This window comes from Desmodus rotundus, chromosome 7, assembly GCF_022682495.2.
Source record: "Desmodus rotundus isolate HL8 chromosome 7, HLdesRot8A.1, whole genome shotgun sequence".
NCBI classification, from domain to species: domain Eukaryota; kingdom Metazoa; phylum Chordata; class Mammalia; order Chiroptera; family Phyllostomidae; genus Desmodus; species Desmodus rotundus.
In genome coordinates, this window is record NC_071393.1 from 118,341,723 (window position 1) to 118,369,125 (window position 27,403).

The 27,403-nt window shown below is 40.1% G+C and overlaps 1 protein-coding gene across 2 annotated transcripts in view; it reads right to left on the reverse strand.

The window, feature by feature from the left end:
• Positions 1 to 27,403, reverse strand: part of SPTLC2 (serine palmitoyltransferase long chain base subunit 2) — a 100,301-nt gene that overhangs the window by 63,031 nt on the left and 9,867 nt on the right. For both annotated transcript variants that reach the window (XM_045201186.3, XM_053928874.1), the window contains exons 2-4: positions 13,319 to 13,513; positions 2,492 to 2,646; positions 984 to 1,132 (exon numbers count right to left, since the gene is read on the reverse strand). In XM_045201186.3, coding sequence (XP_045057121.1) covers positions 984 to 1,132; positions 2,492 to 2,646; positions 13,319 to 13,513 — 499 coding nt within the window. The remainder of the gene's footprint in view (positions 1 to 983; positions 1,133 to 2,491; positions 2,647 to 13,318; positions 13,514 to 27,403) is intronic.

Genomic DNA, 27,403 nt, shown 5'->3' on the forward strand with positions numbered 1-27,403 from the left:
GGGAGACTGGCTACATGCAAGGATGCTGAGAAAGACTGCTGAACTTGGATGCTATGTGTCCTTAAAGCTTAATGAAGTCATTTAACCTCTGTGGGCCTCAGTTTCTCCTCTGTTAAATACCAATAATAATATTTGCTCTATCTACCTCGTGACACGTTACAAGGATCAAAAGAGGTAGTATGTTCAAGCACTTTATAAAATATCAAATGGCACAAAGATGTGTGATTTCCGTATGTCGTTAATGCTCCTTAACCACATCGCTGGGGACCCTGAGTGAGAACCCTGCTGTACTTGCCAGTCTCTAGACCCACAAGAAATAACAATGAATTGTTGTTTTAATCCACTAAGTTTTGGTATGATTCACAGTAATAAATATCCAGAAAGGTGCCTTATGACTTCTACAGTTATCAGTCTCTGGAACCAAATGGAAGAATTTGGAATCTTCCTTTTAACTAACTGAAGTCTCTTTACATGAATCTGTTATCCCTTACATTTTATAGACTTGTACTACTAATAAAAATAATTAGCACTTATTAAGCATTTACCATTTTACAAGCACTTTACACGAATTAGCCTATTTAAATCTTAAAGCAGATCTACAAGGCAGGAATTATTACTAGCCCCAGTTACCAGTATAGAAATAGATTAACCTTCATATGCTCACAGGCTCAGACATTAATAGTGCTCTTTAGCCACTATCATTTGCAAAAGTCAATAAAGTCAACATTAAAGTTATAAATGGAACAATAGTATGGAACTTCTCTAGAGATATTCTGTATGCATAACATAATGGAAAAGATAAATCTATCTCAAAGTGTGTTGAAAGCATTAAAATCATTCAGAAAAATAAAGCACTCTTTACCTGATCTAAACATGGCCAAGTATGTACCTGGACACTTAATATTCTAGTTCTCTATCAGTATTATTCCCGCCTGAGTGAAAAAGTTGAGAACATCAGCTAGCCAAATCTAGCCTACACTCACCAATTTCCTGCCGAGTGCTGCACACGCCAACTCCATACTTCTCTAGAACTTTGGCAGCTGCCTTTTGACATGATCCAGTATTCCGTGCAAATCCAAGATAGTTGTAGGAACCCATGTTTATAACACCTTTGATTGTATTCCCTGTGTACCTGTATTTCGATAGCAAGAAAGTTCATGAAACCCATGAGCAAGTCAAATGCTTACATGTGACAATAAACACAAAAGGAAGCACTATATGTGGCAAGTAGACAGAATATGGTCTAAATAAAAAGTAGCTCAAACTCACTACCAGTAAGCGAAATGAAAGTTAAAATACCAGTTTTCATTTATAGTAATGACAAAGATTTAAAAGCTGCTCACATCTAGTGCTGGCCAGGGCAGTTTCATGCACTGCAGATAAGAATGTCAGGTGGTACTTTTCTTCGAAGGCAGTGTGGCAGTACTTACCCATTAAAAGGTGTGCAGACTCTTTGACTCAGCAATGCAATGCCCACGCAACGGACCACAGAGACACTGCACAGCTGACCATTTCCCTCCCCCAGGCACACAAACCAGTGACACTGCAAATTGTGGAAGCTCAGGGTGGCCCCCAAGTGAAGATGACATGGTTCAGAGGCCCACGAAGTGAGGACAAGAAATAAACTGCTGATCTTTCACCTTGAGATTTGGGAGTTTTTAACATAGGACGATGCAGCCTAACCTGCATGTATGCACTACATACATCAATACAGGAGAATACTCAGTAGCCACCACAGATAATGAGCTGGCTGTAGATACACACAAGAAGGATGCTACTGATATGTTAGCAAGTAAAAAACAAGATGTAATATGAGTTCTATATTATGATGCCATTTTTGTAAATCGAGAAACTAACTACCTATGTGTAACCCTAGTACATACATTGCCCCACAGAAAACATATGGAGAGATAATACACAACAAACTGATAACAATGGTTACCTCTGGGGAGTGAGCATTTGTGGGGGAGTGGATTTTCAGAGGGATAGTGGAAGCTGTCATGGGGGACTTTCAATTTATTTGTATTGCTTGTCTTTTTTAAAAAAAATAATGACAATGTAATTATAATACCTGAGCTATCTAAACAACAAAATAAAATTTTATAAATATAAAAAGTTTTCTAAACTACTCAATTCATTTAAGTAAAAACACTCCATATAACCTTGAATCATTTGAGAAATCAAAATATCCAGAAAAAAATTCGGATACTTGATTCTGGGAAGTGGTGTAATAGAAAGGATAGTTTGTCCTTTGTTTTATTTTACTAGGTCAAATTTTGTTTTCAACCATAACTCAACAATATATCAAACTAATAAAAAATGTATTTTAAATGTCTCAATGAACAATATGCAAAAGACCTAATTATGCTGTAGTATACTTTCAGCTTCTGCTGTTTTGACAAAATACGGTCAAATTTGCAACAGAGTATTTTCTCAAGTGAAAAAAATTCCTTTTTTGTTGTTAAGAAATAATGTCCCAAATAAGACTCACCTGAACGACCAGTTGTAGTCACGAGACTCTCTCTCCATGATGTCCACTCGGGCCCCAGGCACGCTGCAGATGGGCCGGTTCCAGTTGTCTCTAATCCGCATGTAGAGGTTCCTTGTATAGAAGTTTTCAAAATCCTGATACAATGACACAAAGTCCTGCCAACGAATGGTGAAATACCATGAATTTAACTCTGAGTCACTTTTTAAAACTTTACAACTTCCCTTTCCATACTGCAAGAGCACTTAAGAATGAGAGGTTAATTTCACTGAATTAACAGATATGGAAAACATTTTTGAAAGGCACAAATTCTGTTTATTTTAAAACAACCCAATCAGGTAAAGTCATGGAGCTTTGATGGCTAACCTATAAGAAAGGGTCACAAACACTATCTGATTGCATGAATGCAGAGCCCAGAGTTTAACTGATAAAGTAGGTCTCATAAAGTAAATTTGGTTGTACATTTCTGTCATTCAGTGGTTTTCCTTCCTAATAAATCCAGAAAGACTGTTCTTCTGCCCGGCCACCTCAAGTAAAATACTGATGTGGGGAAATGCCAAAAAAACCTCTATAATTTCAGTTTTCAAGTAAGAAAAATAATTCCAAAACTAAGACTTCATTCTTGGCATATTTTCAAGGATCAAAATGAAACAAATTCCAAAAAAAATGATAAACAAGAAATACTAAGAAGTAACTTATAAAAAGATCCCTATCTCCTGTTTCTTTCCTGAGCTGGGAGTTTTTATAAAAATTTAAAAAAATATATTAAAAGATTCTCAAAATGAACTTCCATGACCACAGACTTTAAAGCCCTTCTTTCCTCCATGAGACTAAGTCACACTAAAATTAAGTCTGTAAAAAAATAAAGTCACAGTGGAGCTAAAATGAATGAATTATGTGCTATGTCCCATGTGGTTTGACCACTGCTTAGAATACGCATGACCAGACCACATGGAATCTACTTAATTCCCGAAGGTAAAAGGTAAAACAAAGACAAAAAAACAAACTGTGCTACACTTTACTACAGTCAGAAAACCACTGAGCTCCAGCCCTCAGGTCCAGGCGTGCTGCTAAACTAAATTAATCTATTAATAAACGAATCAAAGACATTCGAAGTTTATGCCTCATTTTAGTTAAAAGATTTTCATTGCTAAAGAAGGCTCTACATAAAACTTCAAAGTTAATAACCTTCTATGATATTGAACTCTGAGGTGCCTACTAAATAAGCCACACAGTAGATAAAATTTGTTTACAAAGGCCCAGCAGAGTCAGAAAGTACTCTTACGAATTTGCAGTACCTGATACCATCTCGCTTCCAACTGGTTCTAACATTTACATTTCTTTGAGAAAATATCTATAAATTATATGTCTATCACACTGGAAATTTGTTACTTCAATAGTACGTGCCTTCTGATAGTCTCCTTTTCCGACAAGAATCTGACGAACGAGGCTCCGGTCAAGACGATGACGTGGGTAAATGCGGTGCTGGCACCCTCCTGTGACCTCATCAAAGTGACAACTACCCAACAACTGTCACGGAGAACCGATGGCAATCTAGCTCAACAGAAATCCTACAACTAAAGATATACACAAGCAGCCATGACGAGACTGTTGAAAATAAAAAATTATTTTAAAAAAATAAATAAAAGTGATGGACTAGAGCAACATGGATGGAACAACCAGAAGAAAGGGAGAGTGGAAGATGCAAAGGAGAAGTGATGATTCCAGGTGGCTGAGAAGGAAGATGGAAATGGAATCCAGAGGGGAAACTGCCCTTTGATCCTAGCTGGAGGAGAGACCGAGGGTAAGAGCAGACTGGTCAGGTGCATAAATGTGCTGGTGAAAGGGGAATGACGGTCAGGGGAGCACCAGGCCAGTGGAGGACATATGAAATACACATGCAGGAGCAGGGAATGGAGGCTGCCTACAGACGTGACATCAGATGGCCAGGCTCTGCCAAGGAAGCTACACTCTAAAACCAAAGAGCAGGTCTCACATGTGCCATGTGAGCAAAAACTGCTGTCCCCAGTCAGCATTTGAGGCTACAGTTGGCAACAGGGACTTATCCAAAGAGCATCACTGATGAACTATGAACTGTCTGCACCGAAAAATATCAACTTCAGGACGAATGATAAGTAACTGCATATCACCAATATTTTAAGATCTTAATATTATATAAAAACTTCTTTTAGAAATCTTCCTTGACATCATTTCTTTCTCAAATTTTACCAAATAACAGACAACATCAAAATGTCCAGACTGCCATATTTTACATTCTAGTATGAACTAAATTGTGTGTTATCCCCCTTCCTCCGAAATTCATATGTTGAAGATGTAACCCCTAATGTTACCATATTTGGAGACAGGGTCTTTACAGAGGTAGTTAATGTGAAATGAGGCCTAAGGGTGAGACCCTAATCCAACGAACTGGCAACCTCACAGGAGGAGACACCAGAGCTTGCTGTCTCTCAGCGCACCCTCACAGAGAACAGGCCATGGAAGCACACAGTAAAAGGGCACATCGGGAAACGGTGAGAGGCCTCACCGGAAACCAACCCTGCTGGCACCTTGACCTTGGTCTTCCAGCCCCCAGAAGTATGAGAAAATTAATTTCTGTTGTTAAGAAAAAAGAATATGATGAATAAAAATTGGAAAAGAGACATCCAAACTCTAATTAAGGAGTTTCCTTTGACTATTATTCACCATGGATTTATTTTCCAAAGGAAAAAACAAAAATCTTGTCTCCAATCCTTGGTACTGTTCCAATAGAATAAAAAGTAGTAACTCTTCTTGATCTCTTTTCTTTATAACCTTTCTAAAAAAACACTCTATCACAAAATTTTATTAGCAATGAAAAGCAATATTTTGTTTTTACAATATAAGCATCAGAAGAAACTTAAGCAAGTCTGGTCCTATCTACCATTAGGGTTATCAAACTCTAAGGCAGAAAAAGGCTAGAATGAGGCAGACCTTCGGGTAACCAGAGACAAAGATGTCTGTCATTACTAAGGAAGGGATGGGTTCCAATCTCCTAAAAAGAGACTGCCAAAGTCAGGGAGTTCCACCTCTTCTTTTCATTAAAAGATAGAAGAATTAAGTCCCCAAGATGGGAACAAACTCACTGAGAGGGATGTTAGAGATCAAAAGCAGGTGGGGCGGAATTGTAGAAGAGAGGATTCCCTTTACCCCCCAGCCTAGTGCCAGGTAGCAGCTTTAAATGCAGTTAGGCAGGCAGAGCTGAAGGGCAGCTAACAAGCTCCCTGCAGCCTAGCCATGGTAAGAAAAGGGACAGGAAGGGGTTGCCAGTTGAGGTTCCAGTTCTAGACAGCATGAATGTCTGTTTCCAAAAATGTCTCATATACTTTCAATATTGTAGGACTAGGGTTAAACTACAGGACTTATCTTTTCATTCACTCATTCAAATACCTTTTACTGGACACTCAATACATGCTGGATTCTTGGCTAGATTCAGGACACATTAAAGAACAAAACAGCTCTCTCTGCCCACCAAATGACACTCCCACTAATTCCTGCCCTCATCCGCCTCCACATCCCATGCCTCCAGCTCACTTCCCATACCCCTCTTCTTCCTTCTCAGTTTAGTCACTGCAAAATGATTTCGGTCAGGGCCAAATGAATACTCATTTGCTTAGTCGCTAAACATTTACTGAGCACTAGTTTCCAGGCGCTAAACTAAGCACTGAGGATAAAAATGAGCAAGACAACCTCCACACTCCCAAGGACCTCCTCGTGTAGAGGAGAGGCTAACAAGGGTACGATACAGTATGACCAGTCCTCTACGGGATGCTCGCCAGAGAGTGCCTAACGGGTAGGTGATGGCAGCGACAGAGTCAGGCGGCAGCCTTCAGGACGCGCTCTTCATGGGCACTCCTCCTGCAGATCCTCACAAACCCCATTGTATCAGCACCAGACACGGGAAGCAGAGAACAACAATACTTAACTGAGACTATGCTCTGGATTTTGGGGCTTGAAGAACTCACTAGTTAAGTGACGTCTAGCCTCTAGCTTCAAAGAGAAAAAATCAAATTCATGGATTTGTTAATCAAGGACTGGTGAACATCTTACCAAAAGTAGTCTGAGGCCATCTCAATAATTAACCAATGAATATCCATTACTATTTAAGCCTATTTGAAGTGAGTCTTCTAAAAAACATCCTATATTGTTTAAAACAAATGAGTACCATATATTCTAGTGTCCACGTAGGCCTTAAGGTCACAGGGAAAGGCTGGGTACTATCGCTTTCAGAAGTTGACTTTAGAACAACAGTGCATGTTCGTCCAGAGCAATTCTGGCCCACACAGATGTACAAACACTTTTAAAGATGATGAATAATCATGTCGATGGCAAAAATAGTTCTCATTCACTGAGAACTTGTATGTCCTGCCAAGTGCTTTAAATGTATTTTCTCTTAAATACCCCTGCACCCTCGTACAGAAACTATTGCTCCCATTTTTAGAGAGGCAAAATGGCTTCCCCAGTTAGGGAACTAGTCAAAAGCAAAGCCAGGAACTGACCCAGGTCTTCTGATTCCAGAGTCTGTGCTCCTAACCCCAACGCCACACTGCTTCCCATTCTGTGCTGCTGCTGCTAAACTGGAATTTCTCCCTGAAGCATTTAAGGCACGTTACACCACCGAGCCCTTGGCCTTCCCACACTTTCGGTTTTCTGCACCTGCACGTGCACGCACATAGAAACGGGAAGGCTAAAAACAGTATTTCCCGGATACCCTTACTATAGGGATGCGACAGGGTTGCAGATGTGGTGTAGATCCTACCTGTGGGAGACAGAGGCCGCTGTTTTACACCAGCGCAGGACACCAGCGCTAACAGAGCTTCAGGATGGCGGCACCGGCTGGATTCCACATTCCTGCCGATGCACCAGCTTTGTGGTTGAGCGGTGGCTGGCTATGGTGGCAGCAACAGCAGCACTCATGGCAGGAGCAGTTTCCCACTGTGGGGGGGCTGCTTAGTTAGGGGAGGCGGGCCCGCACTTCACTGCTCCATACCCTCCACGATGTTCTCAGTGCCTAATTCCCTGTTGGCTTGAGTAACTTCAGTGATTTGGTTTACTCCACTGAAATTTGACTGTTTCAAAAGCACATTCCCTGTGATTATTTTTAAGAAATAAATATTTAATCAGTTATTACCTGTATTTTATACATTAAAAGAGTAAAACTTGTTGAAGTCACAATTCAGTGATAAAGCAGAAACTGAGACTCTGGCACTATTCCAAACTGGACCCAGTTGTAACTTAGTAACTTTTACTTATTTTAGAGTCTAGGGCACAAATCTCAATATATCAAAGGGCAAAACCTCTCTCGAAAATGAACATTTCAGGCACACAATCACCGCTTTCATGTTCAGGTGGAAACCTTGGAAAACATGCTCAGAAATGTTTCAGGCCTTCTCAGCGTCAAAAATGATTTATAGTTCCAACCTCGACCTATTGTGCCCAGTGAAGGGGAAAAAATGTCAAAGTGAACTAACTCTAGCAGTCAGTACAAAGTCTTTAAAGAACGAATCAGAATCACGAAATAGTTTTGCTTCTTCTATTCAAACTAATCTATTCACACCTTTTGGTAGCTACTAGAAAAGAAAAAGTTCTATTACTTCCAGCGACTCTGCCCCTCCTTCCATGTTAGAGGACGCGCCAGGCAAACATTAAAATACTCAGTTTCAACTACTGGCAATCAAGCTGGCAGTCCGTGATGCATAACCCTGCAGTGCTGCCAAGGACGCAGGCATGAATCTCCCACGGTGGGCATAAGGGAAGTGAGCAGGAACATAAGTGGGCTTGGCATCAACAACTCAACTGGATTCTGAATCGTCTACTCCCTGTCACTAAATCACCAGGTATGTAACCAAAACTTGATTTCTTCATGAAAAATGCACCGTCACTCTTCAACAAAAAGTGTACTTTTTATGCTGCTAACATCAGTGAGGGGACAGTGAGATGTGAGAAAGTAAGAGTTCTTAGAAAATACAACTTTGGAAATAAAATGTGAATTATTAAATTCAACAATCATTTGGAGCAATGACATGTACAACTTCTCCAATCAATAAATTATCTTCCTCCACAAGAAATTCGATTAGAGAAAATCTTATATTTAATGTTTCAGCCAGTTTACACACACACACACACACCCCGGCTCTGCCCATCACAGTTTACTGGCGTATAAATAAACTCCACAGCAGGGGTAGAGAAGTAAAGCTGAATAATGTGTTTGCATGACTTGCGGTGGACAGACAGGCTATCGTATGTTATGACTGCAAATACAGAGCTTCCCAAAATCTCCAGATAGACTCCAGAGGCTACTGTCCAGAAGGACTCTGGACCCCATGACAGGGAAGCGTTCTCTGAAACGCCGAGTACTGCGGAAATGTTTCAAGACGTTTGATGACGATGAGCAGAGTACTGTATCCCAAAGACAGGCTAGTGAAAGAAAGTTCCAGTGTTTTCTATTAGTCAGTGAATTTCCACAGAAAAGTTCCACAGTGAATTTCTATTACGGCAACATCTTTACTAGAGAAGGAAATAACTCCGTAAGGTATATACAGAAATGGCTCAAAGATGACAAGACTGTTTCAAAACTTAAACTAAGAGAATTTAAAAATCCCAAATAATTTCCTCCTGAGGTAGTGTTGAAATTGGAGTCATCCTATGGTTAAAAAGCATTACACAACTAGGAGTATTTATTTTATAAACCAACAATGTTGTCTTTACTTCCATTTAATGAAGAAAACGAGGTGATATAACCTGTGAAAGGCCGTTAAGACTGGGGACTAAAATCTCTGAACCACAATTAAGACTTTTCCCTACAGTGTAATTCCTGGTTTTAATACTATAGGCAGGAAGCCACTTCCTTGCTGCTCTATGCTGTCCTTGAAGGCATACAGTGAGATTTCAAGATGAAAGACACATGCTTTTTTCCCCTACACCTACAACTGAGTTATCTATGTGTTTATATGTGCTTTTGTATTACACACACATGCAACCCCGACTGTAAATACTTCGAAAGACTCAAAATTTCTTTTTGTTATTACCACCACTGACCATATCATTCATATCTGAAACATTTACTGAATATCTAATATGTGCCAAGCACTCTTCTGTACACTAGGTATAGAGTAGTAAAAATAAGATAACAATAGATGGTACGTGAGAAAAATGTATAAAATGTAAAGTATGTTAATGAAAAATGCCAATGGAAACAGAAGTCAAATAAAGAAGGAGGATGGAAAACGCTCAAGTCCTGCTAAAATCTAGCTAGGGTGGCCAGGGTAGAAGAAAAAAGGAAAAGGAAGCGAGAGAATTATTCTCAATCCTATCTGGAGGAAGAGCTTTCCTGTCAGGGGAGCGGCAAGTACAACGGCAGGAGCGTCCCTGGTGTGTTCAGGGAACGGCAAGGGGCCCCGTGTGGCTGGAGCAGATGAGTGAGGGGCTAACGTAGGAGATGATGTCTGGGTGATAATGGGGGTTGATAAGAAGTAATTGATCTCAGTTTGCTCCCTTCTCCTCTGCCTAAAAATAAGTAAATAAAATCTTTAAAAAATTAAAAATTAAAAAATTAAATCCTCCCACAAATCCTATGAATATATCTCAATCAATTCCTTCCTTTGTATCTTGAAAATTAAACACATCAGGATATGGACATATAATGTCCCTTCCCACTACTCTATCCCTTCCATTTTTGAATATTTGATCATGAACAAACTGTAGAGGCAAAATGTTAAAGTTTACTAAGTGTGTGATAATTTCTTACCATAATTTACTCCTTAGATTTCTAGGTATTTCCTATCTGACTATTAGAACATTTTCATTAATTCGAGCTCTTGCTTTATCTATCACATACATGTCTTCTGGACTACTAGCTTCATCTCACATAAAAAAGAAATAAACCACAGACTGGTAAAAACAATACTCCCATCCAAAACAGCACTATTAATAGAGGATAAAGCCGCAAAGAATTCCAAGAATTTTATGCATTACATATAAAATAGAACAAACTCATGCTAACTATCTATTAATAGGATTGATTCGGTTCTACCCAAAACAACATACTAAGGGATAAGAGAACTCAAGAGTTAAAGATGTTAGCCTCAGTTGGAGGTGACAGGGTGTGCAAGCAATGGAGATGGTATCTGAAACTCTGTGTTCCAGGGAGAGAACATCCATGATGCAAACAGAGAAGTACGAGGAAAATTGCCACTGGGCTGCACCTCTTACCCAATGAAGAGTTAAGGTGGGTTTGAGGGTACATAACCAACCCACAGTCTTCTCAGTCTTTTCAGCTCAGCAGCATCTGAACAGAGCATCCACAGGGATTTAATCCTTGTCTCCACTCATTGGCTGGGCAGTGACAAGCAGCCCAAACATCGCCTTTCCGGTTTCATAAGAACCAGAATAAATAGTTAAAATGGGCTCTCCTTTGTAACAAAACAAGGAAGAAAAGAAGGATGTGGTTATGAACACCACTCACTAAGTGAAATGAGGAAGTGGCAGCATTACATTTGCATTTTATGATCCCAAGCAAGCACTTCCCCTCACCTCTTTCCAGTGTAACACTTTCTATTTGCCTTTGCCTGGACTACAGCTAATCCAGCATCAGAAAACAAACAGGATCTCCCATAAGGCTGAATGATCCTTTCTTTACCTCTGAAAGTAATATTGCTGATTACTTCCTCCAAGAATTATTTCCTGATTAACTCCATACCATGCAGTTTACTTTTTTATTCTAAATTGGCATACAATTCAAGCACTATTTACCTGGACAGGCAAAGGCCCTTTACTGTGCAAAGGCCCATAAATTCAAAGTGTTAATGTTTCTTCAACAAAATAGAAACTACTGAAGGAAAAAAATCTATGTTCCAGTTTTTTCACACGGAGTTAAGTGCCCACGGACAGCTCCAATGCTTGAACAGTCAATTTACCCTGAAACGTGAAACAAGTTTCTAAGATACTGTATTCCTTTACAAAGTATTCAGATGAATCACCTCCCTCCTTCCTTCCTTCCATTCATAACACTTGACAGAGCACCAGTGGGGCAAACTCTGGTCATTCTCCTGCTCAGAAACTGCGCAGGACTCCTCAGTGCCTACCAAAGTTCTTAGTATCTCATTCAAAACAACTTCTCACACGCCCACATTCTGGGTTCTCCCAAACACTCCTCACACCTTTGCCTACACTATCCTCTCACCAGGAAGGCTCTAAACCAGCCAGCACGGCCCCGCCCCCACTTCTACATGTCACTTATGAGGTCTCTATAGTGCTGACACTATGAGAGGTCCCTATAAATGAAGATTTTCTAGTTTGAATACGTGAATAAAACTTTAGCTCCCATCAGGCATTACCACCACCAATTCAGTCTAGGAGCAAAATGCTGCCTGTAAACACGTAACTACAGCATCACACAACACAGGAAGTGCAGAGTAAGCTCTGAGTTACAGTAAGTAAGACACACTGGAGGAATGGGGAAAAAAACGCCAACATGCTGTGGATGCACACCGGCTAGGATGTCTATTTGGGATGTACACGGGTAGAAAAAAAAAGAGAGTCAAAGAAGTTTTTAATTCGTTCTGGTTTTCCGCGATGAGAATTAGTTCGGCCAACTGGATCAAGTACCTTGCCTGCATCAGGTATTCAAAAACATACCTTCTTAATGAAATTAACTTGTGGAGGCATTTCAGGCCAACGAGTAAGACAGCCAACTTGTGGTGCCAGGGTGGGGAAGGGTGCAGAATGGTTGAGATAAGAGAGAAGAATGCCTGGATCCTGAGTTCTCCAAAGGCCAGAATCTTCCATCAATATACTGATTGGTTTTGGCTTCCTAATTGCTAAGAGAGGTCCTTTTGCTCCCCCATGTTTCTGGATGCCCCCACGTGACCACAATCCGTTCTCAGTGTTTACTGGCTCCTCTCTCGGTGGTGACCCTGCTGCCACTACATCTGCCTCTCGTCTCTAACACCGCACAGAAGTGAGAGGGATGAGAGACAGAAAGAAGCTACCTTCTGATTCCTTTCTGTAATCTAGTACATTCCCTCGTCTGGAGCACAACCCTCTCCATTTTCACACGTCAAGAACAAGTTTCTTTTTCATAAAATCAGGCATTTTCACCCTAACTAAATTTATTTTTGAGACCAGGTAATATACATATATTGTACAAAACTCTAGAGGCACAAAGGAGTATACAGAGAAAAGTAAAGTGAATTAGGTCCCCCTCCCTTGAGACAACACTGTCACTTCTGTCTACCGTTACTAACACAAGACTGGCTTCTACTATAAACACAGTAGTTCAGCCACATTCTGCTTTAGGGCTCATTTGTCTGGGGAGAGGAACTGATCTGTGACCCAGACATTTATGTATAACGTGTGTATAACATGTTTATGTATCACATCATGAGTTCTAAGAACACAATCTTCCCAGATGACTGTGGACACAAGCTGGGGTACAGTATGGCATTGTGAACAGAAAGAACATGGCTTGGGCACTTTACCAACCTGTGTCCGCACACCAGCTCTGAAACGAGGCAGCTTAGGAAAAATTGCTTAACTTGTGAATGTTAGTTTTCTTATCCATAAAATAGGAGTAGGCTCTTGTGATGATTAAATTAAAATATGTTAAATGCTTTATTTTCTCCATGACTTTAAACTTGTTTTCATCTTTCTTTGTGGAATGTTTTCTTTTAATTACATCTGGAATATTTTTATTTTAATGTGTACCAAAATATCTAAAGAAAAAAATGAGTGAAAATGCCAAGATTTCTAAAAAAAGGCTTCTATTTACAGAATTAAAAGTCCTCTAACAATTACCTTTTGTTCTTCTCTTTCTGTTGCATGGTGACACTTTTCAATTCTCCAATGCCTCAGGAAATCTCGAAGATATCCAAAGAGGGTGAGCACCCCGTACCCCACATACGTAAGTACAGCCACCAGCATTGGTGTCTCTTCGAAAGCCTCATTGAATGGTCTTTTATACAGTCCTCCATTCTGTGTAATGTGATGGATCTGAAAGGGAGATTTACAATGCTTATTTCAATCACACCAAGAGAGAAACTTCTACTTAACAATCTCAGTAGTCATTACAGATTTATATAATTACACCTTCGGAATTCTCTTAGTTAAAAAAACACCCGCTAAGATTTAAGCAGGGCATAATTTTCTTCCAAAAGAAGTAAGTTAATTCAGATAAACAGCAAAAAAAGAGAAACAGAGGGAGAGGGACTGCCTAAGAGCAATGCCTAACTGACCTCTACCATTATTTGATTTCATGAACTAGACCTAAAAACACTATGGCTGGAGAATATGTGATTTCCTTTGTTCTCATAAAGAAAACAAGAACTACCGGGAGGAACACTTTGTAAAGCACATAACTGTCTCACCACTGTGCTATATACCTGACACTAATACAAAACAATGTTGAATGTAAACCATAATCGGGAAAACACCAAAAATATATAAATCAACAAAGAGAAAGTCTACCCTGAAAAGTAGTACGTTAGCTCATAAATGAAGCGATCGTAAGTACATTCAACACTGTGTGGTGTGGGTCAGCGGACTGGGTGCTGACCTTCCAACAGAAAGGTCTCGGATTCAATTCCCAGTTGGGACAACATGTCTGGTTGTCGTCCAGTCCCCAGTTGGGGGCATGCGAAAGGCAACAGATTGACGTCTCTCTTGCACGTGGATATTTCTCTCCCTCTCTTTCTCCCTTTCTTTCCTTCCCTCTAAAAATAAATAACTAAACTTTAAAAAAAAGTAAATTCAGTTTTAGAATAAAGTATTTGTAAATGTTTTACTGATCTATGTCTTAAAGCCACTCAGCCACAGTACTCCAAATACCAGCATCAGGCCCCTGTGAAAACACACGGTTCATGCCAGCCTTTCTTTTCAACAGTAACACAAATAAACTATGCACAAAAAGTAAAATGGTTATTTTGTGAGTGGTCCAGCATTACATAAAAGTAGAAAGTGAAATCCAACACAAGGGAAAAACTGTTACAATGATCAGTAACTATCACAAAATCATTCTGCCCCCTTCTTCTAAGCATCTATTCAAACACTGTAAGATTATCACTGGTTCACTCATCCTTTTAATATACAGATGCCAAGTCACTGTGCTTTTGATCTCATAACTTAAAGCTTTTTACTTTTTGGCCAATTTTAATGGAAACCTTATTTTACAGAAAAAAACCCACTAGAACATTTTGTGTGCTAACTTTGACCTTATTTGAAATGAGAGAGCAGTGAGGACGGTCAATCAAATTTACCAGGAGCATACTTTTCAACTGAGCCCTGTACTAGAGTTAAGGAAAGTCCCAAAGGAATAAAAGGTTCTTGCCCTCTCAGACAACCTGATCAGAGACATGATATAAACTAATAAGAAAAATTAATAAAAATTTACAAAACTATAGAAACTAATGTATGTACTTACCACAGGGCTAAATATGTTTTAGAATATTGTATCCTGGTATTAGTTTGGGAAAGTTACTTGAATGCTGCTAGTTAGAACAGTTTGGAAAAAAACTAATTGTATTTGACAAAAAAGGAAAGACATTCAGATAAGCATGATACATGGAATCTGTTGGTACTGATTCAATTTGGTGGTATAAAGGACTTAATGAAAACTATCTATAAAACTAGTTTAAGTCTTCATCAATTTCTTCCCCAAAGGCATGTAAGTTTGTGGCAATATTTAATACTTTTATATAGAAGGTTGTAATATGTTTATAAGAGAATAGCTAGAGATGAGCCAGTACCTGAAAACAGAAAATTTAAAAATTAACAATATAACACATAAGCTATCAAGCTGAACAAAATCAAAAGCACTCAAAACACAAGAAAAATAAACACTGATCATCTCTTTAAAAAAGCCAATCTAAAAATACTTTGCCATACCAGTACCCAAATCTCCTGAACTCTGAAATTGTTTAAACTATTTTTTCTCAATTGAACATAAAAGTAAAAAGTGAGGCAATTTTCAGAGCTCCTACATCTAACAAATGTGTGGCAGATTTATATGTCAGGAATGCTGTGGGTGGATCTCTTTAATAAAAGATATCCTCCTGGATTTGAGACACACCCACAACAGCAGGACCAAGTAAATGCATACAGCTGATTGGACTGTCTAAGAAGGAGGAAGTTAAACCATTAGTTTGGTTTTAAATACTATGTGATCTTATCAAAGCCACATTTAAAATCAAGTGCATTTTAAGGAACTGAGATTCAACTATGAAGGAACTTTTGGAATGTGGCCCCAGTCAAAACCACAGGTCACTCTTCTGTTTCACGGAATCTGCTGTTGATTCTAAGGTCTTTCTGACTGTGTGTGTGTGTGTGTGTGTGCAAGTGGTTTCCCTCTTTGTGTAGTAAGTTCTCACTGAGTTCATCTACTCTTCCCGTAAGTTCATCGAGCATCCTTATAGCCAGTGTTTGAACTCTGTATCTGGTAGATTGCTTGCTTCCATTTCCTTAGTTTTTTCTTTGGAGATTTCTCTCGTTCTTTCATTTGGGGCATGTTTCTTTGTCTCCTCACTTTGGCTGTCTCCTTGTGTTTGTTTCTACGTATTCAGTAGATCTGCTACATCTCCCCATCTTGGTAGGGTGGCCTTATATAGTAGGTGTCCTGCGGGGCCCTGTGGAGAAGTCCCCCTGGTCACTTGAGATGGGTGTTGCAGTGGTGCCCCTTGTGTGGGTGGTATGTGACCTCCTGTTGTAGTTGAGCACTGACTATTGTTGGCACATCAGTGAGTGGGACTGGCCTTCAGGCTGACTGGCTGCAAAGACAAGCTGGGACAAGCTGCTGTGTTGGGGGGTGACCCCACAGAGCGGGATTTGATTTAGTGGTGCTCTGGTGCCTGCTGGAGCTCTGGTGAAAAACACAGGTCACTCTGATCATGCAAGGTCAGAATGGACAAGCCAACTGATACGCAAACCTCTGACAGGTGAAAAAGTCTTAGAACTCAGAGAACAAAACTACTTGATCTTCAAGGACTGATGCTAAACGTTATCTCCGACATTATCACCTAATACAATGTTCCATAAGGGAAAGCACCAGGCTTATTTTGCTCATTACTGCACATCTAGAACTCAGGATGGTATTTATTAAGTGCTAACAAATAGTAAGTATTCAATTATGCTTCCTTTTATTAGTAGTAGTATTACAGAAAGTAGAACCTTACAGGGTATTTGTTAAATGAATGAAAATGCACATTATGATCTTTGCTCTTTCAACAACAAGTACCATCATAGAAGGGGTTCGGTAAGTTGCAGTCGTTATATAATTAACGTTAGGGCTTTTCTAGAACCCAGATCTGACATCGTTAGGTAATCAACTGGACCAGAGACCAGATTCACTCTAAACAAAACATGGGCTACAAACTCATACAGTATTTCACCATGAAAGAGGGCTCTAAGGAGCCTTGTATTCATTCTAACTTGAGAATCACACTGTCAACAAAGCAATCAAGAAAAATATAAGCAAATCGTTCCCTCCAGATTAAAGAAACAACCTATTCGCATTAAGCAGAAAAATAAGTGACACTGTTAGCAGTGGTATTAATCAAGGGTAGATTTAAGAACTCCAGTGAAAACTAAGATGCACTTGCTTAAACATTATTTTTCAAGAAAATGAAAAAAAGTCAAAAGAAGAAATTTTTTCAGTCAAGATCGTAAGTTCATCAACATAAAACACATTAGAGAAGACAAGGGGAAGGCAAAAACAAAAATCGAACTAAAAGGCCGTTTTGTTCACATGCCTGTAATCTATCAACCATACTTACAAGTAGCTGAAAAGGCACTCCCCCAACCAAAGCAGTAATGGGATGTGGTATAACAAAAACATAAAACCATACACTAAATATACATGCATGAAAATCATGTGGAAGGAGACACAAGAAACTGGACTGGGGAGTGGGATGGGAGAAGAAAGCATATTTCCTTATAACACTCTCAACCAATTCATTTTTCATTTTTAACAAACTGTGTATTACTGCATTTTTGTCCATACATTTATTTTTTAAATGTTTAAACTAAATTTTCTCACTGATCTGATTCACTATTTGTTCGGTCTCAAATGGACTTGACACGCTGATGAGTAAGTACAAGTCTACACTTCAATCCCCAATTTTTTTCCCCAGAACTCCAAATTTATATTTCCACCCGCCTCCTATGTAGCTCCACTCAGACACCCCAAATTCAACAAGTCTGAAGCGGAACGTATCTCACCATCTGAACTCCTCCCTCAATTAAAACCTGATCCTCCCCTCCCCCTGGACTACCTAGCTGGTTGACAGCATCACCATCCAGTCTACCCAGTCTCCCCAGTCTGGAGTCATCTTCAGCCCCACCTTACTTCCTGGCTTCCGTCTAGAACTAGTAACGAATTTTCATGACTTGGTTCAAGACTTTTTCATGAGGCACATGGAATTTCAAGACGACTGGCATGTTCTACATCTTGAGAGCAACACTGGAGACACCGTATACTCACAGTTAAAAAACCATGGGGTTTTGTACACCTAGTATATTTTATGCACGTCACTGAATGTACGTTACTCCTCAATTTAAAAACAAAGCTTCAGTGCCTCCTCCTTCGGTGGACACTGCAACCCCCTCCTTGCCATCGAGTCTCCCTGCCACCAAGAACCTCCCCCACACTCCAATTATCCTTGCAGTCACACCAAACTTCTTGCCACAGTTTTTCCAAAAAAGAATCCTCCCCTAGAAGGAGAGAAAATCTTCTAATGGTGGTAAGTCAGTGACTACTGTCCAATATCGAGTGTCAGTTAGAACACGGAGGTAAACTCTGAATGGATCTGCTAAAACAGGAAGTACCGACCTGGCCGGGGAGCTCAGTTGCTTAGATCACCGTCCTGGTGCACCAAGGTTGTGGCTCCATCCCCAGTCAGGGTGCATACGAGAAGCAACCAATGAATGCATACACAGGTGGAAAAACAAATCAATGTCTGTCTGTCTGTCTCTCTTAAACCAATAAATAACAATTTAAAAAGAAAAAAACAAGAAAGCAGTTACCTCTGAAGATAGAGAAAAGGGACAGAAGACCATTGGTACATTTCAAAACAAGCCTTGTGGAACTGTCTGATGCTTCAAACCAAGTGCTAGGAATTCTTGGGTCCTACAGCACTGGCTATTTTGGATGTGAATGTCTTCTACTTTCAAGACAAAGAAAGAATGACTCCAAAGGCGATTCAGAGATTATCATGGTTCCAGGGGGAACTCGCCTCAGATTCAACAGTTCAGAGACTCCTGAGTGGCAGCCTGGAGGATGGGGGGCGGGGGGGCGCGGGGAAGACACATGACCTTCATACTTCAATAGGTCCAGAGGACAGAGCATCGAGCATGGAACCAAAAAAGATTATTCTTGAGCCTTAAGATCTCATGGAATTTGCCTAGCTAAATTTTGGACTTGGTTGGGTGGGACCTATGACCCTTTTCTTCCCTCTGATTTCTCCCTTTTGAAATGAAACTATCTTCTGCCTGTCCCACCATGGAATTTTGGAAGCACATGACTTACATGGTTTCACAGGTTCACAGCTGGACAGGAATTCTATCTCAGGATGAATTATCTCCAATCTCACTCGTATCAGATTGAGATGATACTCAGATGAGACTCTGGACTTTAGACTTCAGAGGTGATGTCAGAATGAGTTAAGGCTTTCAGGGCTGTTGGGATGGAATTAATATATTTTGCATGCAAGAAGGACATGGTTTGGGGAAATCCATGGGCAAAACATTATAGGATGAATGTTGTGTCCTGCCCACTAAATGCATAGGTTGAAGCCCTAACACCCACCTGCCAAAGCAATGATATTTGAAGGTGGGCTCTTGGAAGGTAATTAGGTTCAGATTAGGACACAAGGGCGGGGCTCTCACGACATGAGTAGGGCCCTTATAAGAAATAGAAGCCGAGATCTCCACCGAGGAAAGGCCATGTATGCACACTATGAGAGAGTTGCCATCTACAAGCCACGAAGACAGCCCTAATCAAGAATCGAATCTGCCAGCACCTTGACTTTGGACTTTCTGGTCTCCAGAACCATAAGCAATAAATGTCTGTTGTTTAAGCTACCCAGTCTGTGGTACTTTGTTCCAGCAGCCTGAAGTACGACAGAGGTGAAGACACATAATGCATACAATCTACTCTCAACTGGTTTAGGAGAAAAACAACTGTGTGCGTGTGTATATGTTAAAAGAGAATGGTGGAGCATTTTCTTCATGGACCATTTGTAAGCCAACACCAGTTATTATGTACTTTTACCCTTTTTTTTTTTTTAAGAATTTATTTATTTTTAGACAGAGGGGAAGGGTGGGAGAAAGAGGGAGAGAAACATCAATATGTGGTTGCCTCTCGCGTGCCCCCTACTGGGGATCTAGCCTGCATCCCAGGCATGTGCCCTGACTGGGAATCGAACCAGTGACCCTTTGGCTTGAAGACCAGCACCCAATCCACTGAGCCACACCAGCCAGGGCTATAACTCTTCCTTTTAATACTTCAGTGTGTATGCTTAAAAACAAAGACACTCTCTCACATAAACACAGAACAATTGTTGAAATCAGAAAATTGATAGAATACTAATAACTAGCCTGAAGACTTAATTTAAGTTTTGCCAACTGTCCTAATGATGTCCTTTTCAGCAAAAGAAGGTCCTGGATTATGTGTTGCATTCTGTCTCTCTGGTTTCAGAAAAGAGAAAGAAGTTTTGATTACACTGTAAACTGACTTGGTCGGAATGATCCTGAGCAGAGGTTTCAAGAATCCCATGAAAGGACACAAAGTAACCATGTAATGATGCAATAATGGGGAAGTAATCATTGGGAAACAGCATACATTTCCAATATAAATGTAAGACCACATAAGCATCTTTGTTTAAAGCAAACAAACACATTCCTGTTGAATGTGACAGCAAGATGACAGAACCTGCCCTTTCACCACAGCAACTGCCCACCTGGTGGACAATTTGGAACACTGGACTAAAAAAATTAATGTCCAAAACGAACTACCCATTATTCTTCAACAATCAAAGGACTGTTACTATCCTTTTTCCACTAAACAAACCCTATTCATTTCCAGTGGTATAGTCTGTTGTTCCTTGAAAGAAGTTCTGCTGAAATGGTCTTTTCTTGGAATTTTATTGCAATGTACTAGCCTCTCCCTACTGCATACCATACATACTAGAAAAAACAGCTTGGAGCTTTGTGCCTGTGACACAAGCTAGCCCATGCTCTGAAGGTATATTTTCAGAAGAGTCCTCTCCTGGGGACAGGCAAATTCTGAAAAGTAGGGAGCACATTTTTTTTTCTTGCCAACAGGATAAACTCCCTAATTTTTGTCAATTAAGTGTCTCATATAGAATGAACTGGAAAGTGCTTCCAAAGCAATCTGTAAACAAATTTATATTTTGACATTACCATTTTCCTATCGAAAATCCAAAAATGGAGACCTCAAAGCACACGTGCACCGGGACGTTTCAGTTCAGGGGCATCCTGTGCACTCTGTGCAGTAACCCTCGGTGTGAGCACGGCCACTCTCACTTGCCACCCACATCTCTGCAGCACTTTCCTTCCCCTAGATAAGCATCACGGCAGAACAAATGATGTAACTAACAGTCAGGGATCTGAGTGTCAGTGCAGCTCTGCCGCAGATTCTGCACCTTCGTAGGAGTTCCCTTCCACCTCTAACGTGTTCTGGGCCTCCAATCCCATGCCTTCCACGCAGCCCCTCCACAACACTCCACCTAGATTCTGGAAAGAACACCAAGTGGAGAGGCAACGCGGCCCACATTAATTTTCCCTCTCTGGGAACACGCTCTGATACACAGGGGTGAGCCCCCGGTGGTCACAGCTGTGCGATATGACTGTATTTCCTGGGTCATAAGTGGCTGACACAGGGTAAGCACCCATGCCAAAATGAACCCAACGACCCCTCTCATTAGGATTTAAAATTTCAATGGGGAAAGAGTCTGAAGGGCACTGGAACAAAATCCCAGAGAAAAGGTCCATAAACTCCTGCCACAAAAGTCCCACCTGCTGTGCCATTTCTTGCATTTGTGACTTTCTGAGTCAGCTGTTCATCAATTCCTCCCTGGTCTTGCTTTTTTTGCATACCTATCATCCTTGCAATATACCACCTTTCTGGTTAGCTAGAGTCAGTTTCTGTTGTTATCAATGGAAAGAAATCTAATAGACACAGATTCTATGTTAAAATCTCTTAGAACTTCTTTTCTGCACTTACTGGATACTTACATGTTAGCATAGCCTGCAAATTTTTAGGGCGTCAGTAATTTTTTTCATGGCTCCCAACTTAGTCAATGGAACATTGTGCATTTGGAACATTGTTTACTACCTTATCCAGGATAAAGGACACCTGGTTCCCAATTATAAATAGGTACTTCCCTATATTGAGGGACATCAGATTGTAACTGCCTACTATAACTAACTGCTTCTCAGGTTCTCATTAATGCACATGAAGATAGCCCCCCCACAAAAAAATTCAGAACTAGTATTGAAGAAAAGGCAACAAAAGACCACAAACCAAAATTCAGACAGTGTCTAACTACAGAGAACACGCTCATAACCATTAAACAAGACTAACTCTTTCATAGTAAGAGCAGTCAAACAAAAGGAAAATATTATATTATTTAACATAAGATTTTAAGAAAATTGACTATTTGGAAAAATAACTTTCATTAGAGCTTCTTATACAATACTGTGGCAGAAAGCATTAACTGGCCCCCTGTATAGATTCTCCCTATCTTCCCTTCAGTAAGGGAATCTCTGTTTTATCTGGGTAATGACCACCCAACCACAAACTACACTTCCAGTCTCTCTTGCCGCTGAAGTAGCTTTTGGTGTGAAATTCTGGCCAATAGGAAGTGAACAGAAGTGATGGGTACCAGGGCTGGGTTACATCCTTTAAAACAGAAACTGCTTTCCCTCCACTTTTCTTTCCCTCTGCCCATGGCCTGGATCGTAGATGTGGTTGAACATTCAGATACAAATGAAGACAAGATGTGAAAAGACTGCACAGCAACAAAAAACATGCCTCATAACCTACCTACCTAGAACCACCTGTCCACCTTCAGACTTTACAAAGAGAAGTACTTTCTATCTTGTTTGAACAACTTAATCTTTTTCTAACAGAAAGATGGTTTTCTTTTGTTCAATTTATTTTTCAATTATACTTGATATGCAATATTGTTTAGTTTCAGGTATACAACATAGTAATTAGACATGTATATACTTTAAGAAGTGATTACTCCGGTAAGTCTAGTAGTCATCTGAAACCACGCATAGTTATCACAATATTACTATATTCCTTATGCTGTACTTTACATTCCCGTGACTACTTTTATAACTGCCAATCTGTACTTCTTAATCCCTTTCACCTTTTTTGCCCACCCACCCAACACCCTTCCCATCTGGTGATGATCAGTTTGTTCTCTGTATCTATGAGTTTGTTTCTGTTTCTGTTTTGACGACTTTATGTTTATGTTACTTATAGCAACAAAAACAAAAATCAAAAACCAACATTGACATGTCGGCTTCCAGGCTGGAGTTAGAAGGCAGAGGCAAGCCATCGCTTTCACAGAACTGGATGAAACTATAGATTACTCAAAACAAGAAACTGTTTTAAGACACTGAAGAGTTGTTTACAATGCAAAGCAAAGAGCACAAGATGAACTAAAATTCTAGAGAGTGAAGAGCCTTTCCTCAGTAAGCTGGAATTGCTAGCCATTTTCTTTCCTGGTGGTATCTGTAGAGTCCGAGCATGGCCTGACTGATCGTAATTGGGCTTGCCACAGGCAGAATAAACCTCTACGAAGACAAAGAAAAACCAGTGGAGCTTATGGTAGCTGCACAGGTTAGTATGACAGACTGAATTCTAGATGAGCCGCAAGCACATGGCCACTTTTCCACACAGGACATTTACAAAGCACTGGAGAAGCTGGAAGGCTGCACTAAAAAGGTTACTTGAAATCAACCCCAATCTCACAATGAGCAGAAGATAGTAGTACGTGCTACAGGGAGGACCCCCAACAAACACACAATGGATCCCATGCTTAAGATACTGTGCTCACTAGAGTGGATGAATCTACCCAAAACTTCAGGCCAGCCCCACCCAGCTCAATCTCTGTTTAGATGGCAGCTTGGCCCCTCACTATATCTGCCTAAGAGAGCGAAATGAGAAAAACAACACTGACTTCAGTCTCTGTAGGTCTTTTATACATAATGTCCAGCAATCAAAAGCCTCTGACTTTCCCAGGAGGCCGGGAGGGAGTATGAACATGATCGAAAGAGAGAAGGCACAGTATACAGTAGTCTACACATTCACCTCTCATTATTTCAGTACTGCTCGTCCTAGGAAATCTCTCCCAACTTGATCTTCCCTCCCGCCCTTTAATTTCACATGCCCAGAAGTGGAGATTCCTTCGATGTAACTTCTTAATGTTTCTAAAACTGCAAAAATAATTTTCAGACATCAAAGTCTCTCCTAGGAACTCAGAGCTCCATTGTACCAAGAAGCTCAAAATCACTGCACTAAAAAAAAAAAAAAATCACAATCATCTCATTCTTTTCATTCATTCAATAAAAACTTCATTTCCTTCTATGTCAAGAACTGTTCTCTGTACTTACTGATACACACAAAAGATAATCCTTGTCTTCAAGAAGTCTGCAGGGGTTTGGTTTCTTTCTTTTAAAGAGAGAAAAAGGATGCGAGATTGACGTTTTTGTTGTTTTTTTATTGAGATACAGTTGACATATAACACTATATTCGTTTCAGGAGTACAACACATGATTTGACATTTGTATACATTGCAAAATGGTCACCACAAAAGTCCAATAATGTCTGTCACCGTAGCTACAAAAGTTTTTTCTTTTGATGAGAACTTTCAAGACCCATTCTCCTAGCTACTTTCAATGAACAAACATGATTTTTGAGATAAAAGAGAGTAAGAGAACTACTTTAAAGAATGCTGTCTGAAGGGATTTATATTTAAGGGAAAATGTACACAAAGTGAGGAGCCGTTCTTTCTACACGTGATCCTCAAGCTGCCGCGCTCGTCCTCTTCACAGGACCGACTGACAAAACCAAGAAAAGAAGATCAAGCAATCCGTCCAATCACAAGACAGTTAAATTCAAAGTTGGGACCAGAATCTAAGTCTTTACATTTTTTCATTTATTGCCATTTTTTTCCCTGAGGTTCTCTATGAATCAAATTTTCCCTTATTTCAGAGATATTATAACTTAATCTGATTGTTTTAAAATCATCAATGGCTTAATATTAGAACTGTACTTTAACTCACCCTTCATGCCTATTTTTGCTATTCATATTATTAGCTACATTTAAATGGAGATAAATGGTATTGTATTAGTTTCCTTTGCTAAGAAAATGTCTGTTTTTAGGAAACTGGAACCATGTGCTGGCATTAACTTGCCTCCTTTTCCTATACACAAGCCAAGCTTTTATAGGAGGCAGTAAAGAGATTACCCCTTAGCTCGTAAGGCAAAGGTGTCCAACAGGTAGTTCTATTACAGTTTAATCAGTGATCCCAGGCCAGGTTTCTGAGGCCAGCTTCTTGGCACTTCAAGTCAAGGTAAGAAAGGGAGGCCCGGCAGAAGTCAATACTGACGGGTTTCCTTTCCTTTGAAGCACTAACCAGTGTCTCATGGTTTAAATCCCTTCTGAGACAATGGGAAAGGGTGCTGCAGAAGTCACTACTGGCCATGCTGCTCCTTCAAAGAGCTAATGGACAGGGGATTAAATATACTGGAGTGTGTCTGGGCCATTTCCAACCATTAGGAATGTCGCTGGCCACTCCCTACTCTTCCTCACGAGCTCTCACCATTACTAGTGAGAATAGTCAGTAAGCCCCTATTGTTTTTGAACAATTGTAAACCTGAAACACTAAAAATTATGCTCTGGGTTTCTTAATTAGCACATGTACCACAACCTATTTTTCTTGTATGTTTATAACACTATTTTGGGAAACTGGCTTTCATCAACCAGCAAGTATATATGAAATACTGTACTATAATTAATACTAAAACACAGAGATAAAAGCAAACCCAATGCCTATATTTATCAAAATTTACCAGTTAGCTTATATGCTTTAGATATTATTCCACTCAACGAAACACTGAGGGTACCATTCATTCTTTCACTCGTTCCTTTACTCCATGAATACCTACTGAGCCCCTAGCAGGAGCTCGGCACGATGTGAGCCCGAGAATACAGTAACATACGCTCCCCTGAGAGATGAAGACAAGAAGCAAGCAGAAAGACACACAGTTTAATGTCAGGCAATTATAAGCGCTGTCATTAGAAAAAGTAAGAAGAGAGCATTTCATTTTTTTTTAAATTTATTGACAAGAACAAGAGAAACAGATTTGTTGTTCCACTTATTTATGCATTCATTGGTTGCTTCTTGTATGTGCCCTGACCGGGGATGGAACCCACAACCTTGATGTATGACGACAAAGCTCTAACTGACTGAGCCACCCCACCCTGGAGACAGCATTTCAGACAGGGACTCGCTGACTGAAGGACATACTAGGCAGGCAGAGACCCACATGGAGCGGGGAAGAAACCAAAGGAAAAAACATTTCCAGACCAAGGTAACTGCAAGGGCAAAAGCCCTAAGGCAGGCATGCCTAATATGTTCAGGGAAGAGCAGGAAAGCCAGCTTGGCTGGCAGGCTACGAAGTCAGGGGAGCCAGATGACATACAGTCTCATAAGCTGACAGACACTTTGTATTTTGTGGTCAATGACGGGAAGCCGACAGGAGAGTGCCGCAGTGTGTCTTATGTTTAAGAAGTTCCTCAATCCTTGTAAGAAGTTTGCCCTGGCCTCAGCCATCGTGGCTCAGTTGGTTGGGTGTCGCCTTGGAAACTTTTAAAAGGTCACCGGTTCATTTCCTGGTCAGAGCACAGGCCTAGGTTGTGGGCTCTATGCTCCACCCCACTGGGGTACTTACTTGGAGAAAGCAGAAGGCAATCAGTTGACGTTTCTCTCCCAAATTCATGTTTCTCTTCTCCTCTTTCTTCCCTTTCCCCCCGCCCTTCCCTTCCCACTAAAATACAATAAAATAAAAATTAAGAAAAGAAATTTGCCCTGGGGACCGCGGCCGGGTACCTCAGTTGGTTAGAGCATCATCCTGATGCACCAAGGCTGCAGGTTCGATCCCTGGTCAGGGCACATACAATAAGCAACCGATGAATGCAAAAATAAGTGGAACAACAAATCAATCTCTCTCTAAAAAAATCAGTAATTAAAAGTAAATTTTAAAAAGTTTGCCCTAGGGAAGTGCTATTTTTCTTCTTCCCTAGAGGTATAAAAGCTACCCTCAATTTGGTGTTTATCATTCCCATGAATTAAAAAAAAATACCTTTACCACATAAATACAAAGCGATGAACAATACAGTATTTTTCTGCATGATTTTAATCCTTACAGACCTACCATTTTGTATCTTAACGGTATGTATCTGGGATCAATCCAAGTTCATAATATAGATCAATTCATGTTTTCACTGATGTGTAGCATTTCATTGACGACTATGCCATACTGTTTTTTTGTCGTTGATTTTTTTTTTTTTTTTTTGCTATTCTCCTACTAATGGACAGCTAGGTTATTTCCAATTTTTAAAATTATATTTTTACAGTAAGGATTCTTAAACATGTCACCTGTGCCCATGAGCAGTTTCTTGGGAAAACTGAGTTATTGGCTGAATTGACACCCAAATTCATATGTTGAAATCCTAACCTCAATACCTCAAAATATGTATTTTGGAGTTAGGGCCATCAAAGAGATAATTAAGTTAAAACGAGGTCATTGGCGTAGGTCCTAATCCAATGACTGGAGTCCTTGTAAGAATGGAC